The sequence below is a fragment of the Colossoma macropomum genome, unplaced genomic scaffold (genome assembly GCF_904425465.1).
Source record: "Colossoma macropomum unplaced genomic scaffold, Colossoma_macropomum, whole genome shotgun sequence".
In the NCBI taxonomy this organism is placed as follows: domain Eukaryota; kingdom Metazoa; phylum Chordata; class Actinopteri; order Characiformes; family Serrasalmidae; genus Colossoma; species Colossoma macropomum.
In genome coordinates this window covers 10937-31316 of record NW_023496052.1, presented here as the reverse complement: position 1 = coordinate 31316, position 20380 = coordinate 10937, and the positions used below count along the sequence as shown (strand labels likewise).

The 20380-nt window shown below is 39.4% G+C and overlaps 1 protein-coding gene across 1 annotated transcript in view; it reads right to left on the bottom strand.

Moving 5' to 3' along the window:
• The window catches only part of LOC118804664, a 96973-nt gene extending 84851 nt beyond the window's left edge, over window positions 1-12122 (bottom strand). The window contains exons 1-3 of the mRNA XM_036565236.1: window positions 12016-12122; window positions 8111-8221; window positions 6262-6372 (exon numbers count right to left, since the gene is read on the bottom strand). Coding sequence (XP_036421129.1) covers window positions 6262-6372; window positions 8111-8221; window positions 12016-12062 — 269 coding nt within the window. The 5' untranslated portion in view covers window positions 12063-12122. The remainder of the gene's footprint in view (window positions 1-6261; window positions 6373-8110; window positions 8222-12015) is intronic.
• Between the last annotated feature and the right edge of the window lie 8258 nt (window positions 12123-20380).

Here is a 20380-nt window from a genome sequence, read left to right as displayed (position 1 = left end):
TTAGTAACTATGGTTTCTTAGAATAACTACTCATAAATTACTGATCAATTCAACATTAATTGCTCAATAGCTGAGTCTGACAAGGTTCCTGCTGGACTATTAACTGATGTAATGTATTCTTCCAACAGTAGTGAAATACACTACACAGTGTACAGTCTCTACAGTATAATGGATTATATTCTCCATTTCTATTCACAGAAACAGGTATCCTTACTACTAATAAACTAGGAGTTAATGATGTGAAGTGATGAAGTGATCAGTCTCAGCTCTCAGACTTTCTCCTTCAGTAGCAATGACAGATTATGATTTCATTTTATTTGGATGTAGTGTTTTTAATGATATAGCCAGCTAACTCTTGGATGTTTTCACAGTTGGACAAATAAAAAGGACTCAATAACTTATTTACTCTTACTTTTTTCATAATTTCTTTGTTAATATTTTTTGTTCCACATAATTTATTTAGGGGTTTTTATTTCCAATGTAGTTTAATTAATGCTACCATTCCAGATCATCATTAACTCCTAGTTCATTAATGATGAGTTACCATTGCTTCACTTTATAATACTGTTCCAGATCATCATTAACTCCTAGTTCATTAATGTAATGAGTTAATGAGTTACCACTGTTTCATTTTACGTTGTTCCTGATCATCATTAACTTCTAATAAAAACATTAGCAACATTCAGTATTTAAAAGATAGTAATACTTAGAACCAAGTGAATTAGAAGGCAGGACACATACACATTCAGATATTTCCAGGAGCCCTGTCTTCAACTGACCCTGCCTTCAAGAGGACATTAAAGGAGAACTACTGTTCAGAAGAAACTCAGACACTATTTTTTCCTGCAGAAAAGAATGGTGTTTTCTTTTCTAAAGATGAGAGGTAAGCAGACTGGTCTACTGAATACTGTAGTATTTTAGCAGTTGTCCCATTTGTATGCTGATGTGCAAATTGGTTCACACTCCCAAATGTGAAGAAATGCCTTAGCCTTTTAAAGTTTCTGATCAAAACAAACACATGAGGAACACCAGTCACAGTGTGGTGTGATGCCCCAGGTTTCTCTGAGGATACCTGTTTCTGTGAATAGAAATGCAGGATATAACCCATTATATTGTAGAGACTGCACACTGTGTAGCATATTTCACTAGTTTTAGAAGTGACTGAATACACTACATCAGTTAATTAGTTAGTTCAGCAGGAACCTTGTCAGACTGTTGAACTGATCTGTAATTTATGAGTAGTTATTCTAAGAAACCATAGTTACTAACTAATTTTCTATGGGCCCCAATAGTTATTGTTTAGTTAATAGTAACCTACCCTAATCGTTAGTTCACTATTACCTACTGAGTAGTTAACTAGTAGTCCTTGGTAGTTAAGAGTAGTTACTTAAGTGTTAATGCAGCACTTTTCATTAATTCCTGTTTAGTTGCTGATTAGTTACTTGTTAACTATGAAATTATTGTAAAGTGTTACCAGTGTAGTTATGAACACAACCCAGTCTTGGTACAAATATCAAAACTACAGCAAAAAGAACGTTTGTCTTTGCGCAGGAGGGGCATTGAAGTAGCAATGATACTGATACTTCTAGATCAGGTCATATGAACATCCATCCATCCATCCATCATCTAAACCGCTTATCCTTCTGGGTCGCGGTGGGGTGCTGGAGCCTATCCCAGCTGTCATCGGGCGGAAGGCAGGATACACCCTGGACAGGTCGCCAGTCCATCGCAGGGCAGACAAACAGACACATACATCCACACACTCACTCACGCCTAGGGGCAATTTAGCATGTCCAGTTGGCCTGACTGCATGTTTTTGGACTGTGGGAGGAAACCCACGCAGACACGGGGAGAACATGCAAACTCCACACAGAAACGACCCTGGTCACCCGGCCGGGAATCGAACCCAGGCCCTTCTTGCTGTGAGGCGACAGCGCTACCCACTGCGCCACCGTGCCGCCGTGTCATATGAACATGGATTCATGTTAAAGATTATTGCTTAAAGTGTATTAAACACTTATTAGACAAAGTGCTTAGGAAGTATTATAAAATGGGTAGTTGCGGTCCTAAAATCTAAATGGCTAAACTGTGTTCAGAGCCATTGTAAAATCTACAATATACCCATACCTACGACCACTTCACAACTGAATTCTGTATTAATGTGCCAGGTTTTGAAATCCTGTCAGTTAGGCTGTAATTTGCAGCACACTTAGAAAGGGAAACTTTTGAGGTCGATTTTGTTTTATTGGGTGTGTTGACAGTGAACAAGTGGTGTAAAGAGATGGCCAGAACTGAGGAGACTGAAAAAAAGACATGCTGAAATTAACAGCAGGAAAAATAGAAATGTAAAAAAAAATACGAAATGAAGAATGCACGGTGAAGCAGACGATGTGGGCCATTTGCTGTTTTTTGACCTGGTGTGCTGAGAAAAACGTGATTGTTGATTTTGAAAAAGTCACTAAAACAGAGCTGAACCAGATTCTTCGTCAATTTTATGCTACAGTTAAGAATGGGAAAGGTGAATCATATGGTTTCAGCAGTTTTGTTCACTTATGTGCAGGACCGAACAGGTATATCAGTGACCCACCACTTAATCTGTCTTGGTGTATTCTGAAAGATCCCGTCTTTACCACTAGTAACAACGTGTTCATGGGACTAGTTAACAAAAAAAAAAAAACTTTGTGGAGAGAGTCAAGACAAGTCAGCACACTGCCTGGCTGTAACGGATAGAGATTTCATCAAAATCAAAAACTCAGAAGTACTCAACCCAAACACACCAGTGGGGCTTGTTAACAAGGTCTGGTTTGATGTGGAACTGCATTTTGGACGGACAGCCAACAAAGGAAACTGGCAACTGAAACCTGAATCATTTGTAAGGACGAAGATGATTTAAAGTATGCCAGCTTGACTTTTAATGAGATCACCAAAAAACCACAAAGGCTCGAACAAAAGAGCGAGAGAGCTGGCAGGGATTTATTCTGTCAGGGATTCATGCTATGTTTGCTCTTTGGAAAAATATCTCTCCCTTCTTCTTCTGAATCCACTGGCCTTCTATCTCCATCCAAAGAAGACCGTTGTGACCAATGATATGGTATTTATAGTAGGCTAGTTCCTTAACACTTTTAGACAGATCTATTTGCTCACGTTATAACTCCATTTTTTCTTTCCAAGGGGTGTTTGCAGTGGCAAAACTTGGTAGTCAGTATGTAGGCTAGCATTTGTGATGTTATGTAAAATTTATTTTCTCCTTAGGTACAGCAGAGAGCCCATGGGGGTAAACTTCCTTGGCTCCATGCTGCCCAGAATTTGCAAGGCAGCTGGCATTAAAACTGTATACACCAATAAATGTCTGCGAAGTACAACTGTGCAGAAACCTTCTGATGCTGGCCTATTATTATGGCTGTAACTGTCCACCCAAGTGAGTCATTGCTGCAGTCTTACTGGCACCGTAACTTGAGTGAGTGGAGATACTGGAGTAACATCTGCTCACACCGAATTACCAAAATGCCCATGCTGAGAGCCAAACCATTCCAGCCCACCAGCAAAGAAAAGTGCAAACGTGGCTGAACACTATTTCAAGTCATGCAATATCAATGGAAACGTCCAGATTAATATAAACAGTAATCCTAATCATTAAGCAGGTGTTCTGTCTAAAAATAGTATCAGCTGTAGCTGTTACGCTGCTTAGCGAGCAAAGTTTACATTGGTAGAATTCTGGAGTTTCCGTCACATTGTTGTTGCCGTTCTATAGCCAGCTAAACAAACAGTAGCTTAATCTTTGCCTTCATGTTTCCTAGCAACAATGCTTACTGTTAACAGGCTACACTGTGTGGCAGAAGAATGGTTATTTTTTAAATAAATACATTTATTAATTGAACATTTTGTTGCCATTTTATACAAGCAATAAATCACTTGAGGTTGTGCGATTACAGCAATTTCATGGGGAATGGGGTTTTAATGCAGACATGCTCACACCATTATTAATATCACAGACCTTAAACAAGGAACTTATGATTCACTGAAAACTAAAATATAAAATCTGAAGGTCTTACACGCTTCAAATATCTGTGTTTCAGTCAGAAGTAGCGTCAAACCTAGGCTGTGACGCAAATGGCTAGTACTCCTTAAAAACTGTGCTAAGTTTTTAGTTTTTAAATTATAGCTAAGTAAGTTTTTAAATTATAGCTTTTTCAGCCTTCCAGTGCAACATATTTCGAGTATGGATGTGGCTGAATTGCAAATAACTATTAATTAACTATATTGTGCACGGTTGAGGTGCAGGAGCCAGGGATTTTGCATTAAACAATGATGAGTTATGATATGTTCATTGTTATACAACAAAAAGTTAAAGAGTTAATGAACTGGTTCGATACACAGCGATGGGCGACTGAACATACTCCTCATTCAGTGGTACATGGTTGCTTGGCAATGATACTATAGTATGAAGGAACTACATTTCTTAGCAGAATACTTGTTTACATTGATTATTATTAATAATAATAATAATAATAATTATTATTATTTACTTAAAACTTATGTATTTTATCATATTTCATTTTGGCCGCTATTTTATAAACAATTCTTGTCTGATGTAGGATTCTAGCTGCTCGACAGTCCTGGGCCTTCTTTGCTTGATTTTTGTTTCATGATGAGCCAAATATTTCCTATTGGTGAAAGGACTGGGTTGCAGGCAGGTCAGTTCAGCACCTGGACTCTTCTTCTGCGAAACCATGCTGTTGTGATGGAGGCAGTATGTGGTTTATTGTCTTGCTGAAATAATCAAGTCCTTCCCTGAAAAAGACATTGTCTGGATGTGAGCATATGTTGCCAAAACTGTATATTTTGTTTAGCATTAATGGTGCTTTCACAGATGTGCAAGACACCCATGCCATGTGCACTAATGCTCCCCTAAACCATCATGGATGCTGGATTTTGAACTGTGTGCTAATAACAAGCCGGGAGGTCTTTAGCCCAGAGAATGCAGCGTCCATTATTTCCAAAAAAGAATTTCAAATTTTAAATTTATTTGTACCACAGGACATTTTGTCACTTTGCCTCAGTCCATCTTAAATGAGCTTGGGCCCAGAGAAGTTGCCAGGATTTCAGGGTCCTGTTTATATATGGCTTCTTCTTTGCATGATACAGCTTTAACTTGCATTTGTGGATTGCACAGGGAACTGTGTTCACAGACAGTGATTTCTGGAAGTGTTTCTGAGCCCATGCAGTGATTTCCAGTATAGAATCGATGTCTCTTTTTAATGCAGTGCTGCCTGAGGGCCTGACGATCACGGCCAGCCAGTATTGGTTTTTGGCCTTGTCCCTCACATAGAGTTTTCTCCAGATTCTCTACGTCTTTTAATGATATTATGTACCGTAGATGATGAAAAGCAAAAGTTCTTTGCTATTTTACATTGAGAAACGTTATTCTTGAATTGTTGCATATTTGCTGGCTTGTCTTTCACAGAGTGGTGAACCCCTCCTCATCTTTACTTCTGAAAGACTCCGCCTTTTTATTTTTATGCTCTTTTTATTCCCATCATGTTATTGACCTGTTGCCAATTAACCACCAGGTGTGTTTTTAGCATAACACAACTTTACCAGCCACTGTTGCCGCTGTCCCAACTTTTTTGAGGTGCATTGCTGCCATCAAGTTCTAAATGAGTTAATGTTTTTCTTGAAATGGTAAAATGTCTCACTTTCAACATCTGATATGTGTTCTATGTTCTATTGTGAAATTGCATTCTGTTGTTTACATTTTGTTTACATTTATTTAAATGGATTTTGGATTTGGAGTTGTACATAAATGACACGAAAACAATATTTCTGTAAACCCGGGAAAGGAGAGGTAACACACAGGTGGGTGCACCAATGATAAAGCGGGGGTACATGGTATGAGACAGGAGAGGGTGGAACAAAGAACAGGACATCACTTTAGATTAGGGGCTGCAGAAATATTACAGATAATTTACATATACCTAAGTCATTTGGAAAACATGATTAAGCAATGGTTTATGTGTGTCTTACATAAAAACTGTAAATACTTAAATGGGTCATGATTTATTAATTATGAAGTAATAGTTGATAAACGTCTCATAAAATATCATAATTATAAAGCGTTACCCCTGCATGCGCTTATAAAATATCCCTGAATGGTAAAAAAAAATCGTACTAAAATAAAATTGTACTATGAAACGAGCCCAACAATTCTCCATCGTGAAGACGTTTCTAAGCATGAAGAGCAAGAGGAAGTGAAAGAAATACCTTTTCTGAAGGGATGATCCCTCTTGTAAGTTTGGAGGTTTTGGTGTTGACTGTTCACTCTTCACGAACACAAAGCTGGGTGTACGGGGGTTTGACCTTCCATTGATTTCACTAAAAAAAGACAACGGTAAGTTCACAATTTTACTGATAAAATGCAGTTAATTGCAAAATGACTTAATTATTCTCAACCTGCTTATAAAAACAGTTAAGAAGCATGAATGTAAAACAAGGCTTTGATTTTTACACTAATAGACGGTGTTGCAAAGCAGCTTTACAGAAAATGTGATTTAAACATATACACTATACTGCCAAAAGTATTCAGTCACCCATCCAAATCATGGAATTCAGGTATTCCAATCACTTCCATGGCCACAGGTGTATAAAACCAAGCACCTAGGCATGCAGACTGCTTCTACAAACATTAGTAAAAGAGTGGGTCGCTCCCAGTCGTGAAACTTACTCACTACTAAATATTCCCCAGTCAACTGTCAGTGGTATTATAACAAAGTGGAAGTGATTAGGAACAACAGCAACTCAGCCACGAAGTGGTCGGCTACATAAAATGACAGAGCGGGGTCAGCGGATACTGAGGCACATAGTGCGCAGAGGTCACCAACTTTCTGCAGAGTCAATCGCTACAGACCTCCAAACTTCATGTGGCCTATAGATTAGCTCAAGAACAGCGTAGAGAGCTTCATGGAATGGGTTTCCCTGGCTAAGCAGCTGCATTCAAGCCTTATATCACACATTATACAGTGTGAGAGCTTTCAAAAAGATGCAGGGTTTTGTACCAAAAGCTCCGGTGTAGCAACTCTGTCCTCCTTATATGTATGTGGCTTTATAGCTTTTATACTAATGGTTTATTTTTGGTCCTTTTAGTGTGTGTTTTTTCTCTATGTGCTGGTGTAAAAATGCAGAAATGAGAGTCTGTTCCAGACCTGCTGAACTTGGGAAAATATCATGCACAGTGGTGTAACAATTAAAAAAAAAAGCCTTCACTTACCACATGGTAATTTCCCCACACATCACCATATCATCACATTTATTACTTAAGGTTATTATATTTTCCCAAATTTGGCAGGTCTGCATTAAATTAGCTGAACTCATGGCTTCAACTTTCCACATCCACTCAAGCCTATTTATCTCTGCTAAGGAGCTAAAAGCACCATCCTCCCTTGTGGAACAAGCCAGACGGAGTGAGGAGGGGAACGAGAGGGATAAAAAACATTTCGTGTTGCTATCGATTTGCAGTCTTTTGAATGATTGACATTAGATACTCTTCTTCTTTTCTTTCTGAATGCTAGACGCTGCTGCCTCTTGCTGTTAGGTCTGAGTACTGCACATTCACAATTAAATTCACAAGTGTCACCAGCTTTTTATGTAAAGTGACAAATCTGATCAGTGTACGTTTATGTTAACATGGGTACCTGCTATGCAAAATGCTTAAAGGTTGGCATGTGTGCCTGTGTGTTTATACGATGTGTTTATTTTCATTTCCTCCAGCTTCATCTATGGTTTTACTTAATGTTACTGGTTCGGGTTGTTGTGATGCTGAAAAGTGAACGGTCAATTAATTGAACAAGTTGATTTCATTCTCATGGTCTATTATTTGTGCTTTGTCAGAAATCCACAAGAAAGAAAGCATAAGGAGAGTTTTCCACACATTTGTAAATTTGATCCAAGTCATCCTCTTCCAAAATCTAGTCCGACAAAATGATCCAGTAAGGCTGAATAAGAAAGAATCTCTTCAATATGCTTGCATTGTTTATATTACAGACATCTGCCTTGCACTGTGTCTAACGATTCTGTGGAGTGCCGTTTCATCAGAGATGGTGAAAGAGAGGAGCACCTTTCCTGAGGGCCTGATCCTCCTTTGAAGGTGTAAGGTTCCATCATGGACTGGTCACTCTTCAAGGACACACAGCTGGACACGGGGGAGCCTGACCTTTCCTCAGATCCACTGAAATCAGAGAGAAAGTTATGTTGGCTATTTTATCTAATTAAATGAAATTATTCGCATCACAAGTTGCCATGTAAAACCCATAGCATGGTTTAATACTTGCTGCCTGCAGTATTTATATATTAATAGAGATATTTGAGAACTTAACCACAAAGTAACAGCTCCAGTTCACCATCAAAATGAAAAGTATACATAGAAGAAATAAAGCCAAGAACTACTTTCGAAGGTAACAATTCAATTTAATTTCACCTGTAAAGTACCAATTTTGACACAAAGCAACTTTAAAGCAATCCAAGTTTAGAAGCTCACTGAGCAAGCAGAGTTTCACAGCAGAGAAAAAAGCACTGACAGTAAGCAAGACTTAAAAGTGTTACGACCCCCGGTCGTAATAGCCTTTCTTTGTGTTTGTTTGCAGCCATTTTGTGTCTTTTATTTCCATTGTTATATTATGTGCAGGTAGATGATTGGCTATAGGGGGGCACCTGGCTGTATGAAAGGTCACAAAGCTTCCATCTCAAGAGACCAGAGCAGGTTTATGAGGAGCCTGGACACTTCCTATTCCCCCTGTTATATCAAAAACAGAACTGCTAATCAGCAGAGGGGGCGCCCACGAGCGAGTCCTCAATGAATGGGAGTGAATGGAGCTAAACAGCTAAAAACGAAAAGTTAAAATAGTTTCTAATCACTCGGCCAGAACTTTCCTTGAATTTTAGACAGTAGAAGGATGTATTTCACTAAATAAGCTAAGAAAACTCACCTGTATGTTTCCGTTTTTCTACAGCAAACAGGTTTTGGGCAGCAGAAGGCGGGCATTAGTGCTAGTGAGTGATGATTGGTTGGCGAGTGGAGCAGCTCATTGGCTGTTCGTGCTCACAGATGTCATGAACCTACATGAGGCACCGTTTTAAACTCCTATAACTCGAGTTTTAAAGCTCTTAAAAATATAACAGCAGTGTTAAATGTTTTGTGCTGTGCTGTGTTCAGGAAATGATTTCATTATTTTACATTTAAACTGTTTAAGCATTTATAAACTATGATTTTGCTCAAATGCTTCATATCAACCCATTCGTTTTGCACTCACTCAGGAGCGCCCTCAAGTGTTTGAGAAACCTGGAAGACATTGCAGAGTGGAAATTCTCCTCTCTACAAGTTCTCTGCTCAAGAGACGTTCAGGGCTTTCTCCCCTCTGACCGGACCTGGAAGAACACCTGTCCAGACCAGCCCGGCGCTCTTCACTTCACTTTGTGTGTAAAGTTTGTGAAGGTTTTTGTTAGATTTTCAGAAACTCTTGTGAACACTTGGAAAGTAGGGACGAGTGCCATTTTGTTTTGGCTGCCATTTCCCCTGGTTTTAAAGCAGGGAGATAGAGCAGCCCTTTGCATTTTGTTTTGTTTTGCTTTCAGGTGATGTTAGTTTTTTTCATCATCAGCAGTTTTGTTTGTCATTTTGGGATATGATCAACCCTGAAGCCACCACTTGCATTTAGTTTAGCCACTTGCAAACTTGCATACTTTTTACCAAGGTCTAAATAAACCTGCAGTTTGCCAGTTTAATTGGTGTCCAGTGTCTGGTCTGGCAGCAGGTCTGGGGAGAGCGTCCACTCTCATTTTCTGTTACGGCCTGACCCTAGACCGGGTCGTAACAGAACTGGGGGCTCATCCATTTCTTGACTTTGTTTTAGTAGTCTTGCTGGCAGTTTTCCTTTGGTGGTTGGAGGTGTGTATGTGAGTAATTGGATCTGTGTATTATGAAATTTGGCCAAATGTTTTTTATTGCTGTCCCTTTGTGAGAGATAGAAATCTAATTGTCACAGTCTTGTTAGTGGTTTAATGAACTACAACCTTTTTGCTTTCTGTTTGGTGATTTAGAAGTGTTGTTTCAGCATTGTCTCCTTCTCCATTGGGGCTGTTGAATGCAGTGCGGTGACTGGAGAATGCAATGCAGTTTGTACAATTGTGCACTGGGATTGGAGTTCTGAGGCACTGGTGTTGCTAGTTTTGAGCATGCATCCTACCTTGCCTGCTTCATTAGTGGTGCACTTGTCAGCCAAATTGTTCCTCCGTCTGGTTCTCATGCCAGTCGTGTTTTTTCAGTCTTGTGAGTATACGTATATTAGTTCCTCCTCAAATGGCTTTACTTTACCGTTAAGTGTGGACTGTGACATTACTGAAGCTACTGTTTTAGAAATCATGAACTTGTATTTGTAGTATATTGTTAAATTTGAACTTTTATGAAAACTGCCCGCATTCTCTTTATACTTTGATAGCCATTATGCTATGTGCCTGCTTTTGAGCAGGTCTGTTAACTGTTGTAGTTTAAGTGGAAAATTTGTTACTGGACAAAATCACCTTTTGTGAATGCTAATCTAAATACCTGCAGGCAGCTTTTGAGAACTTGTCTGTGTTTTTTTTTATTCATTTATTTATTTTTTTTTTTATAGAGGTTTGGGTTTAGCCCACTCTCATTTTCTGTTACGAGTCATAACAAAAGGAAGAACGTCCTATGATCATGACAAAGAACAACTGAGAGAAAGCTAGACTCAATAGGAAGAACTTCCCAAGAATATGATGAGCAGCCAAAACTAAAAAGAAAAAGAGAGAACAAAAATAGTCACTTGCAGCTTTGAGCTGAGTGTGTAGGGAAGTGCACCATCCACTGGCTTGAGATTTCATTATACAGTGTGAGAGCTTTCAAAAAGATCCAGGGTTTTGTACCAAAAGCTCCGCTGTGGCCACTCTGTCCTCCTTATATGTATGTGGCTTAATAGCTTTTATTCTAATGGCTTATTTCTGGTCCTTTTAGTATGTGTTTTTTCTCTATGTGCTGGTGTAAAAATGGAGAAATGAGAGTCTGTTCCAGACCTGCTGAACTTGGAAAAATATAATGCACAGTGGTGCAACAATTAAAAAAAAAAAAAGCCTTCACTTACCACATGGTAATTTCCCCACACATCACCATATCATCACATTTATTACTTAAGGTTATTATATTTTCCCAAATTTGGCAGGTCTGCATTAAATTAGCTGAACTCACGGCTTCAACTTTCCACATCCACTCAAGCCCATTTATCTCTGCTAAGGAGCTAAAAGCACCATCCTCCCTTGTGGAACAAGCCAGACGGAGTGAGGAGGGGAACGAGAGGGATAAAAAACATTTCGTGTTGCTATCGATTTGCAGTCTTTTGAATGATTGACATTAGATACTCTTCTTCTTTTCTTTCTGAATGCTAGACGCTGCTGCCTCTTGCTGTTAGGTCTGAGTACTGCACATTCACAATTAAATTCACAAGTGTCACCAGCTTTTTACGTAAAGTGACAAATCTTATCAGTGTACGTTTATGTCAACATGCGTACCTGCTATGCAAAATGCTTAAAGGTTGGCATGTCTGCCTGTGTGTTTATATGATGTCTTTATTTTCATTTCCTCCAACTTCATCTATGGTTTCACTTAATGTTACTGGTTCAGGTTGTTGTGATGCTGAAAAGTGAACGGTCAATTAATTGAACAAGTTGATTTCATTCTCATGGTCTATTATTTGTGCTTTGTCAGAAATCCACAAGAAAGAAAGCATAAGCAGAGTTTTCCACACCTTTGTAAATTTGATCCAGGTCACCCTCTTCCAAAATCTAGTCTGACAAAATGATCCAGTAAGGCTGAATAAGAGAGAATCTCTTCAATATGCTTGCATTGTTTATATTACAGACATCTGCCTTGCACTGTGTCTAACGATTCTGTGGAGTGCCGTTTCATCAGAGATGGAAATTATGAAGAGCAAAAGTGAAAGAGAGGAGCACCTTTCCTGAGGGCCTGATCCTCCTTTGAAGGTGTAAGGTTCCATCATGGACTGGTCACTCTTCAAGGACACACAGCTGGACACGGGGGAGCCTGACCTTTCCTCAGATCCACTGAAATCAGAGAGAAAGTTATGTTGGCTATTTTATCTGATTGAATGAAATTATTCGCATCACAAGTTACCATGTAAAACCCATAGCATGGTTTAATACTTGCTGCCTGCAATAATGATATATTAATAGAGATATTTGAGAACTTAACCACAAAGTAACAGCTCCAGTTCACCATTAAAATGAAAAGTATACATAGAAGAAATAAAGAAATCGAGATTAACAAAATATTGATATTGTAACATGACGCGCTGTAACATTAACCAGTGTCCATTGTACTTCTGACTCAAGCCAAGAACTACTTTCGAAGGTAACAACTCAATTTAATTTCACCTGTAAAGTACCAATTTTGACACAAAGCAACTTTAAAGCAATCCAAGTTTAGAAGCTCACTGAGCAAGCAGAGTTTCACAGCAGAGAAAAAAGCACTGACAGTAAGCAAGACTTAAAAGTGTTACGACCCCCGGTCGTAATAGCCTTTCTTTGTGTTTGTTTGCAGCCATTTTGTGTCTTTTATTTCCATTGTTATATTATGTGCAGGTAGATGATTGGCTATAGGGGGGCACCTGGCTGTATGAAAGGTCACAAAGCTTCCATCTCAAGAGACCAGAGCTGGTTTATGAGGAGCCTGGCCACTTCCTATTCCCCCTGTTATATCAAAAACAGGACTGCTGAACAGCAGAGGGCGCCCGCGAGCGAGTCCTCAATGAATGGGTGTGAATGGAGCTCAACGGCTAAAAATTTAAAATAGTTTCTAATCACTCGCCCAGAACGTTTGTTTAATTTTAGAGAGTAGAAGAATGTATTTCACTACAAAAGCAAAGAAATCTCACCTGTATGTTTCCTTTTTCTACAGCAAACGGGTTTTGGGCAGCAGAAGGCGGGCATTACTGCCAGAGCGTGATGATTGATTGGCGAGCGGAGCAGCTCATTGGCTGTTCCTGCTCACTGATGCCATGAACGCACACGAGGCGCCATTTTAAACTCCTATAACTCGAGTTTAAAAGCTCTTAAAATATAACAGCAGTGTTAAAATGTTTTATGCTGTTCAGGAAATGATTTCATTATTTTACATTAAAAATGTTTCAGCATTTATAAACTATGATTTTGCTCAAATGCTTCATATCAACCCATTCATTTTGGACTCACTCGGGAGCGCCCTCTAGCGTTTGAGAAACCTGGAAGACATTGCAGAGTGGAAATTCTCCTCTCTACAAGTTCTCTGCTCAAGAGACGTTCAGGGCTTTCTCCCCTCTGACCGGACCTGGAAGAACACCTGTCCAGACCAGCCTGGGGCTCTTCACTTCACTTTGTGTGTAAAGTTTGTGAAGGTTTTTGTTAGATTTTCAGAAACTCTTGTGAACGCTTGGAAAGTAGGGACGAGTGCCATTTTGTTTTGGCTGCCATTTCCCCTGGTTTTAAAGCAGGGAGACAGAGCAGCCCTTTGTGTTTTGTTCTGTTTTGCTTTCGGGTGTTGTTAGTGTTTTTGTCATCATTAGTAGTTTTGTTTGTTATTTTGGCATATGCTCATCCCTGAAGCCAACACTTGCGTTTAGTTTAGCCACTTGCAAACTTGCATACTTTTTACCAAGGTCTAAATAAACCTGCAGTTTGCCAGTTTAATTGGTGTCCAGTGTCTGGTCTGGCAGCAGGTCTGGGGAGAGCGTCCACTCTCATTTTCTGTTATGGCCTGACCCTAGACCGGGTCGTCACAGAATTGGGGGCTCATCCATTTCTTGATTTTGTCCGGTAAGTATTTGTTTCGGTAGTCTTGCTGGCAGTTTTCCTTTGGTGGTTGGAGGTGTGTATGTGAGTAATTGGATCTGTGTATTGTGAAATTTGGCCAAATGTTTTTTTTTGCTGTCCCTTTGTGAGAGATAGAAATCTAATTGTCACAGTCTTGTTAGTGGTTTAATGAACTACAACCTTTTTGCTTTCTGTTTGGTGATTTAGAAGTGTTGTTTCAGCATTGTCTCCTTCTCCATTGGGGCTGTTGAATGCAGTGCGGTGACTGGAGAATGCAATGCAGTTTGCACAATTGTGCACTGGGATTGGAGTTCTGAGGCACTGGTGCTGCTAGTTTTGATCATGCATACTACCTTGCCTGCTTCATTAGTGGTGCACTTGTCAGCCAAATTGTTCCTCCATCTGAACGGCAAGATGCTGGTTCTCATGCCAGTCGTGTTTTTTCAGTCTTGTGAGTATATGTATATTAGTTCCTCCTCAAATGGCTTTATTTTACCGTTAAGTGTGGACTGTGACATTTTTGAAGCTACTGTTTTAGAAATCATGAACTTGTATTTGTAGGATATTGTTAAATTTGAACTTTTATGAAAACTGCCCGCATGCTCTTTATACTTTGATAGCCATTATGCTATGTGCCTGCTTTTGAGCAGGTCTGTTAACTGTTGTAGTTTAAGAGAAAAATTTGTTACTGGACAAAATCACCTTTTGTGAATGCTAATCTAAACACCCGCAGGCAGCTTTTGAGAACTTGTCTGTGTATTTATTTATTTTTTTTAATAGAGGTTTGGGGTTAGCCCACTCTCATTTTCTGTTACAAGTCGTAACAAAAGGAAGAACTTCCTATGATCATGACAAAGAACAACTGAGAGAAAGCTAGACTCAACAGGAAGAACTTCCCAAGAATATGATGAGCCGCCAAAGCTAAAAAGAAAAAGAGAGAACAAAAATAGTCACTTGCAGCTTTGAGCTGAGTGTGTAGGGAAGTGCACCATCCACTGGCTTGAGATTTCATTATACAGCATGACAGCTTTCAAAAAGATCCAGGGTTTTGTACCAAAAGCTCTGGTGTGGCAACTGTATTCTCTTTATATGTATGTGGCTTAATAGCTTTTATACTAATGGTTTATTTTTGGTCCTTTTAGTGTGTGTTTTTTCTCTATGTGCTGGTGTAAAAATGCAGAAATGAGAGTCTGTTCCAGACCTGCTGAACTTGGGAAAATATCATGCACAGTGGTGTAACAGTTTAAAAAAAAAAGCCTTCACTTACCACATGGTCATTTCCCCAAGCACCACCATATCATCACATTTATTACTTAAAGTTATTATATTTTCCCAAATTTGGCAGGTCTGCATTAAATTAGCTCAATTCACGGCTTCAACTTTCCACATCCACTCAAGCCCATTTATCTCTGCTAAGGAGCTAAAAGCACCATCCTCCCTTGTGGAACAAGCCAGACGGAGTGAGGAGGGGAACGAGAGGGATAAAAAACATTTCGTGTTGCTGTCGATTTGCAGTCTTTTGAATGATTGACATTAGATACTCTTCTTCTTTTCTTTCTGAATGCTAAACGCTGCTGCCTCTTGCTGTTAGGTCTGAGTACTGCACATTCACAATTAAATTCACAAGTGTCACCAGCTTTTTACGTAAAGTGACAAATCTTATCAGTGTACGTTTATGTCAACATGCGTACCTGCTATGCAAAATGCTTAAAGGTTGGCATGTCTGCCTGTGTGTTTATATGATGTCTTTATTTTCATTTCCTCCAACTTCATCTATGGTTTCACTTAATGTTACTGGTTCGGGTTGTTGTGATGCTGAAAAGTGAACGGTCAATTAATTGAACAACTTGATTTCATTCTCATGGTCTATTATTTGTGCTTTGTCAGAAATCCACAAGAAAGAAAGCATAAGCAGAGTTTTCCACACCTTTGTAAATTTGATCCAGGTCACCCTCTTCCAAAATCTAGTCTGACAAAATGATCCAGTAAGGCTGAATAAGAGAGAATCTCTTCAATATGCTTGCATTGTTTATATTACAGACATCTGCCTTGCACTGTGTCTAACGATTCTGTGGAGTGCCGTTTCATCAGAGATGGAAATATGAAGAGCAAAAGTGAAAGAGAGGAGCACCTTTCCTGAGGGCCTGATCCTCCTTTGAAGGTGTAAGGTTCCATCATGGACTGGTCACTCTTCAAGGACACACAGCTGGACACGGGGGAGCCTGACCTTTCCTCAGATCCACTGAAATCAGAGAGAAAGTTATGTTGGCTATTTTATCTGATTGAATGAAATTATTCGCATCACAAGTTACCATGTAAAACCCATAGCATGGTTTAATACTTGCTGCCTGCAATAATGATATATTAATAGAGATATTTGAGAACTTAACCACAAAGTAACAGCTCCAGTTCACCATTAAAATGAAAAGTATACATAGAAGAAATAAAGAAATCGAGATTAACAAAATATTGATATTGTAACACGACGCGCTGTAACATTAACCAGTGTCCATTGTACTTCTGACTCAAGCCAAGAACTACTTTCGAAGGTAACAACTCAATTTAATTTCACCTGTAAAGTACCAATTTTGACACAAAGCAACTTTAAAGCAATCCAAGTTTAGAAGCTCACTGAGCAAGCAGAGTTTCACAGCAGAGAAAAAAGCACTGACAGTAAGCAAGACTTAAAAGTGTTACGACCCCCGGTCGTAATAGCCTTTCTTTGTGTTTGTTTGCAGCCATTTTGTGTCTTTTATTTCCATTGTTATATTATGTGCAGGTAGATGATTGGCTATAGGGGGGCACCTGGCTGTATGAAAGGTCACAAAGCTTCCATCTCAAGAGACCAGAGCTGGTTTATGAGGAGCCTGGCCACTTCCTATTCCCCCTGTTATATCAAAAACAGGACTGCTGAACAGCAGAGGGCGCCCGCGAGCGAGTCCTCAATGAATGGGTGTGAATGGAGCTCAACGGCTAAAAATTTAAAATAGTTTCTAATCACTCGGCCAGAACGTTTGTTTAATTTTAGAGAGTAGAAGAATGTATTTCACTACAAAAGCAAAGAAATCTCACCTGTATGTTTCCTTTTTCTACAGCAAACGGGTTTTGGGCAGCAGAAGGCGGGCATTACTGCCAGAGCGTGATGATTGATTGGCGAGCGGAGCAGCTCATTGGCTGTTCCTGCTCACTGACGCCATGAACGCACACGAGGCGCCATTTTAAACTCCTATAACTCGAGTTTAAAAGCTCTTAAAATATAACAGCAGTGTTAAAATGTTTTATGCTGTTCAGGAAATGATTTCATTATTTTACATTAAAATGTTTCAGCATTTATAAACTATGATTTTGCTCAAATGCTTCATATCAACCCATTCATTTTGGACTCACTCGGGAGCGCCCTCTAGCGTTTGAGAAACCTGGAAGACATTGCAGAGTGGAAATTCTCCTCTCTACAAGTTCTCTGCTCAAGAGACGTTCAGGGCTTTCTCCCCTCTGACCGGACCTGGAAGAACACCTGTCCAGACCAGCCTGGGGCTCTTCACTTCACTTTGTGTGTAAAGTTTGTGAAGGTTTTTGTTAGATTTTCAGAAACTCTTGTGAACGCTTGGAAAGTAGGGACGAGTGCCATTTTGTTTTGGCTGCCATTTCCCCTGGTTTTAAAGCAGGGAGACAGAGCAGCCCTTTGTGTTTTGTTCTGTTTTGCTTTCGGGTGTTGTTAGTGTTTTTGTCATCATTAGTAGTTTTGTTTGTTATTTTGGCATATGCTCATCCCTGAAGCCAACACTTGCGTTTAGTTTAGCCACTTGCAAACTTGCATACTTTTTACCAAGGTCTAAATAAACCTGCAGTTTGCCAGTTTAATTGGTGTCCAGTGTCTGGTCTGGCAGCAGGTCTGGGAAGAGTGTCCACTCTCATTTTCTGTTATGGCCTGACCCTAGACCGGGTCGTAACAGAATTGGGGCTCATCCATTTCTTGATTTTGTCCGGTAAGTATTTGTTTCGGTAGTCTTGCTGGCAGTTTTCCTTTGGTGGTTGGAGGTGTGTATGTGAGTAATTGGATCTGTGTATTGTGAAATTTGGCCAAATGTTTTTTTTTGCTGTCCCTTTGTGAGAGATAGAAATCTAATTGTCACAGTCTTGTTAGTGGTTTAATGAACTACAACCTTTTTGCTTTCTGTTTGGTGATTTAGAAGTGTTGTTTCAGCATTGTCTCCTTCTCCATTGGGGCTGTTGAATGCAGTGCGGTGACTGGAGAATGCAATGCAGTTTGCACAATTGTGCACTGGGATTGGAGTTCTGAGGCACTGGTGCTGCTAGTTTTGATCATGCATACTACCTTGCCTGCTTCATTAGTGGTGCACTTGTCAGCCAAATTGTTCCTCCATCTGAACGGCAAGATGCTGGTTCTCATGCCAGTCGTGTTTTTTCAGTCTTGTGAGTATATGTATATTAGTTCCTCCTCAAATGGCTTTATTTTACCGTTAAGTGTGGACTGTGACATTTTTGAAGCTACTGTTTTAGAAATCATGAACTTGTATTTGTAGTATATTGTTAAATTTGAACTTTTATGAAAACTGCCCGCATGCTCCGTATACTTTGATAGCCATTATGCTATGTGCCTGCTTTTGAGCAGGTCTGTTAACTGTTGTAGTTTAAGAGGAAAATTTGTTACTGGACAAAATCACCTTTTGTGAATGCTAATCTAAACACCCGCAGGCAGCTTTTGAGAACTTGTCTGTGTATTTATTTATTTTTTTTAATAGAGGTTTGGGGTTAGCCCACTCTCATTTTCTGTTACAAGTCGTAACAAAAGGAAGAACTTCCTATGATCATGACAAAGAACAACTGAGAGAAAGCTAGACTCAACAAGAAGAACTTCCCAAGAATATGATGAGCCGCCAAAGCTAAAAAGAAAAAGAGAGAACAAAAATAGTCACTTGCAGCTTTGAGCTGAGTGTGTAGGGAAGTGCACCATCCACTGGCTTGAGATTTCATTATACAGCATGACAGCTTTCAAAAAGATCCAGGGTTTTGTACCAAAAGCTCCAGTGTGGCAACTGTATTCTCTTTATATGTATGTGGCTTAATAGCTTTTATACTAATGGTTTATTTTTGGTCCTTTTAGTGTGTGTTTTTTCTCTATGTGCTGGTGTAAAAATGCAGAAATGAGAGTCTGTTCCAGACCTGCTGAACTTGGGAAAATATCATGCACAGTGGTGTAACAGTTTAAAAAAAAAAGCCTTCACTTACCACATGGTCATTTCCCCAAGCACCACCATATCATCACATTTATTACTTAAAGTTATTATATTTTCCCAAATTTGGCAGGTCTGCATTAAATTAGCTCAATTCACGGCTTCAACTTTCCACATCCACTCAAGCCCATTTATCTCTGCTAAGGAGCTAAAAGCACCATCCTCCCTTGTGGAACAAGCCAGACGGAGTGAGGAGGGGAACGAGAGGGATAAAAAACATTTCGTGTTGCTGTCGATTTGCAGTCTTTTGAATGATTGACATTAGATACTCTTCTTCTTTTCTTTCTGAATGCTAAACGCTGCTGCCTCTTGCTGTTAGGTCTGAGTACTGCACATTCACAATTAAATTCACAAGTGTCACCAGCTTTTTACATAAAGTGACAAATCTTATCAGTGTACGTTTATGTCAACATCCGTACCTGCTATGCAAAATGCTTAAAGGTTGGCATGTCTGCCTGTGTGTTTATACGATGTGTTTATTTTCATTTCCTCCAACTTCATCTATGGTTTCACTTAATGTTACTGGTTCGGGTTGTTGTGATGCTGAAAAGTGAACGGTCAATTAATTGAACAAGTTGATTTCATTCTCATGGTCTATTATTTGTGCTTTGTCAGAAATCCACAAGAAAGAAAGCATAAGCAGAGTTTTCCACACCTTTGTAAATTTGATCCAGGTCACCCTCTTCCAAAATCTAGTCTGACAAAATGATCCAGTAAGGCTGAATAAGAGAGAATCTCTTCAATATGCTTGCATTGTTTATATTACAGACATCTGCCTTGCACTGTGTCTAACGATTCTGTGGAGTGCCGTTTCATCAGAGATGGAAATATGAAGAGCAAAAGTGAAAGAGAGGAGCACCTTTCCTGAGGGCATGATCCTTCTTTGAAGGTGTAAGGTTCCATCATGGACTGGTCACTCTTCAAGGACACACAGCTGGACACGGGGGAGCCTGACCTTTCCTCAGATCCACTGAAATCAGAGAGAAAGTTATGTTGGCTATTTTATCTGATTGAATGAAATTATTCGCATCACAAGTTACCATGTAAAACCCATAGCATGGTTTAATACTTGCTGCCTGCAATAATTATATATTAATAGAGATATTTGAGAACTTAACCACAAAGTAACAGCTCCAGTTCACCATTAAAATGAAAAGTATACATAGAAGAAATAAAGAAATCGAGATTAACAAAATATTGATATTGTAACATGACGCGCTGTAACATTAACCAGTGTCCATTGTACTTCTGACTCA